Source organism: Tetrahymena thermophila (genome assembly GCF_000189635.1).
Source record: "Tetrahymena thermophila SB210 genomic scaffold scf_8253997, whole genome shotgun sequence".
NCBI lineage: Eukaryota > Ciliophora > Oligohymenophorea > Hymenostomatida > Tetrahymenidae > Tetrahymena > Tetrahymena thermophila.
In genome coordinates this window covers 1,581-3,008 of record NW_002476008.1, presented here as the reverse complement: position 1 = coordinate 3,008, position 1,428 = coordinate 1,581, and the positions used below count along the sequence as shown (strand labels likewise).

Sequence of the window (1,428 nt, the reverse complement as noted above, 5' to 3'; positions counted from 1 at the left end):
TCGAAATAATAAGAAATAAATAATAAAAGCAAAAGTTGAAAATAAAATGATGAGTTTAATTAACAAAGAAAGAACAAAAAAAAGCAAGCACAATAAAAAAAAAGAAAAAAGAGCTTTATTGTTTTTAATTAGTTTTTATAATTAAAATTATCACAATCCAAAACAAATAAACTGTTTTTACTAAAGGTAGAGTGTCAAATTTGAGAGATTAATGCAATTTGCTAAAGCAGAACCTAAGCCTGATGCACCCATCGCACCAATTTAATTGTTACTTTTTAAATATTGAAGAAAAAATATATCATTAAATAGTTAATTAGAAGGAAAAAATGAAGAAAAAATATGAAATAATAAGAAATAAATAATAAAAGCAAAAGTTGAAAATAAAATGATGAGCTAAATTAACAAAGAAAGAACAAAAAAAAGCAAGCACAATAAAAAAAAAGAAAAAAGAGCTTTATTGCTTTTAATTAGTTTTTATAATTAAAATTATCACAATCCAAAACAAATAAACTGTTTTTACTAAAGGTAGAGTGTCAAATTTGAGAGATTAATGCAATTTGCTAAAGCAGAACCTAAACCTGATGCACCTTCATCACCAATTTAATTGTTACTTTTTAAATATTGAAGAAAAAATATATCATTAAATAGTTAATTAGAAGGAAAAAATGAAGAAAAAATATGAAATAATAAGAAATAAATAATAAAAGCAAAAGTTGAAAATAAAATGATGAGCTAAATTAACAAAGAAAGAACAAAAAAAAGCAAGCACAATAAAAAAAAAGAAAAAAGAGCTTTATTGTTTTTAATTAGTTTTTATAATTAAAAATATCACAATCCAAAACAAATAAACTGTTTTTACCTAAGATCAAGTGTCAAATTTGAGAGATTAATGCAATTTGCTAAAGCAGAACCTAAGCCTGATGCATCTTCATCACCCATTTAACTTTCTCTTTATTGAAATTTAAATATTTAAAAAATATTAATAATAATAAAATTAATTAATAAAATATACTAGAGATCAATATGGAGAACCTAATGAGATAAAAGTGAAGAGCTTTTAAACTTTTTTTATTGATTTATATAAATTTAAAGGATATTAATAAAAAAATTAATAATTACTTCTTCTAAATTATTATATTTTTTAATCTATTATATCATTTATTTTTTTTCAAAAATATTGAATAGCAATTTATGAAATTTAATTAATTAATAATAAATGGTTAAAAAGAACAAATAAATATAATAATTAATTAATTATCAAATATTAATTTATATATTTGGTTTTATGAAGAGTTATCAAAGAAAAATTAATTTAGCATTCACTATTTAAACTTAATATTTGTATTTAAAACATGTGCTTAAAAATATATATAGTAGGAATTAGAGATGGCAGTTATTTATTTAGTCATATATATAGCAAAATGCCAT

The 1,428-nt window shown here is 20.0% G+C and overlaps 1 protein-coding gene across 1 annotated transcript; it reads right to left on the bottom strand. All coding sequences in view use genetic code 6, as the record gives it.

Moving 5' to 3' along the window:
• Positions 1–489: 489 nt before the first annotated feature.
• Positions 490–1,158, bottom strand: TTHERM_002653362 (oxalate/formate antiporter protein; the record flags this gene model as incomplete). The annotated part of the gene is made up of 4 exons (XM_012800721.1): positions 490–610; positions 860–949; positions 1,013–1,062; positions 1,120–1,158. 4 exons carry the CDS (start codon positions 1,156–1,158, stop codon positions 490–492), a joined length of 300 nt encoding a protein of 99 aa, XP_012656175.1.
• Positions 1,159–1,428: the final 270 nt, after the last annotated feature.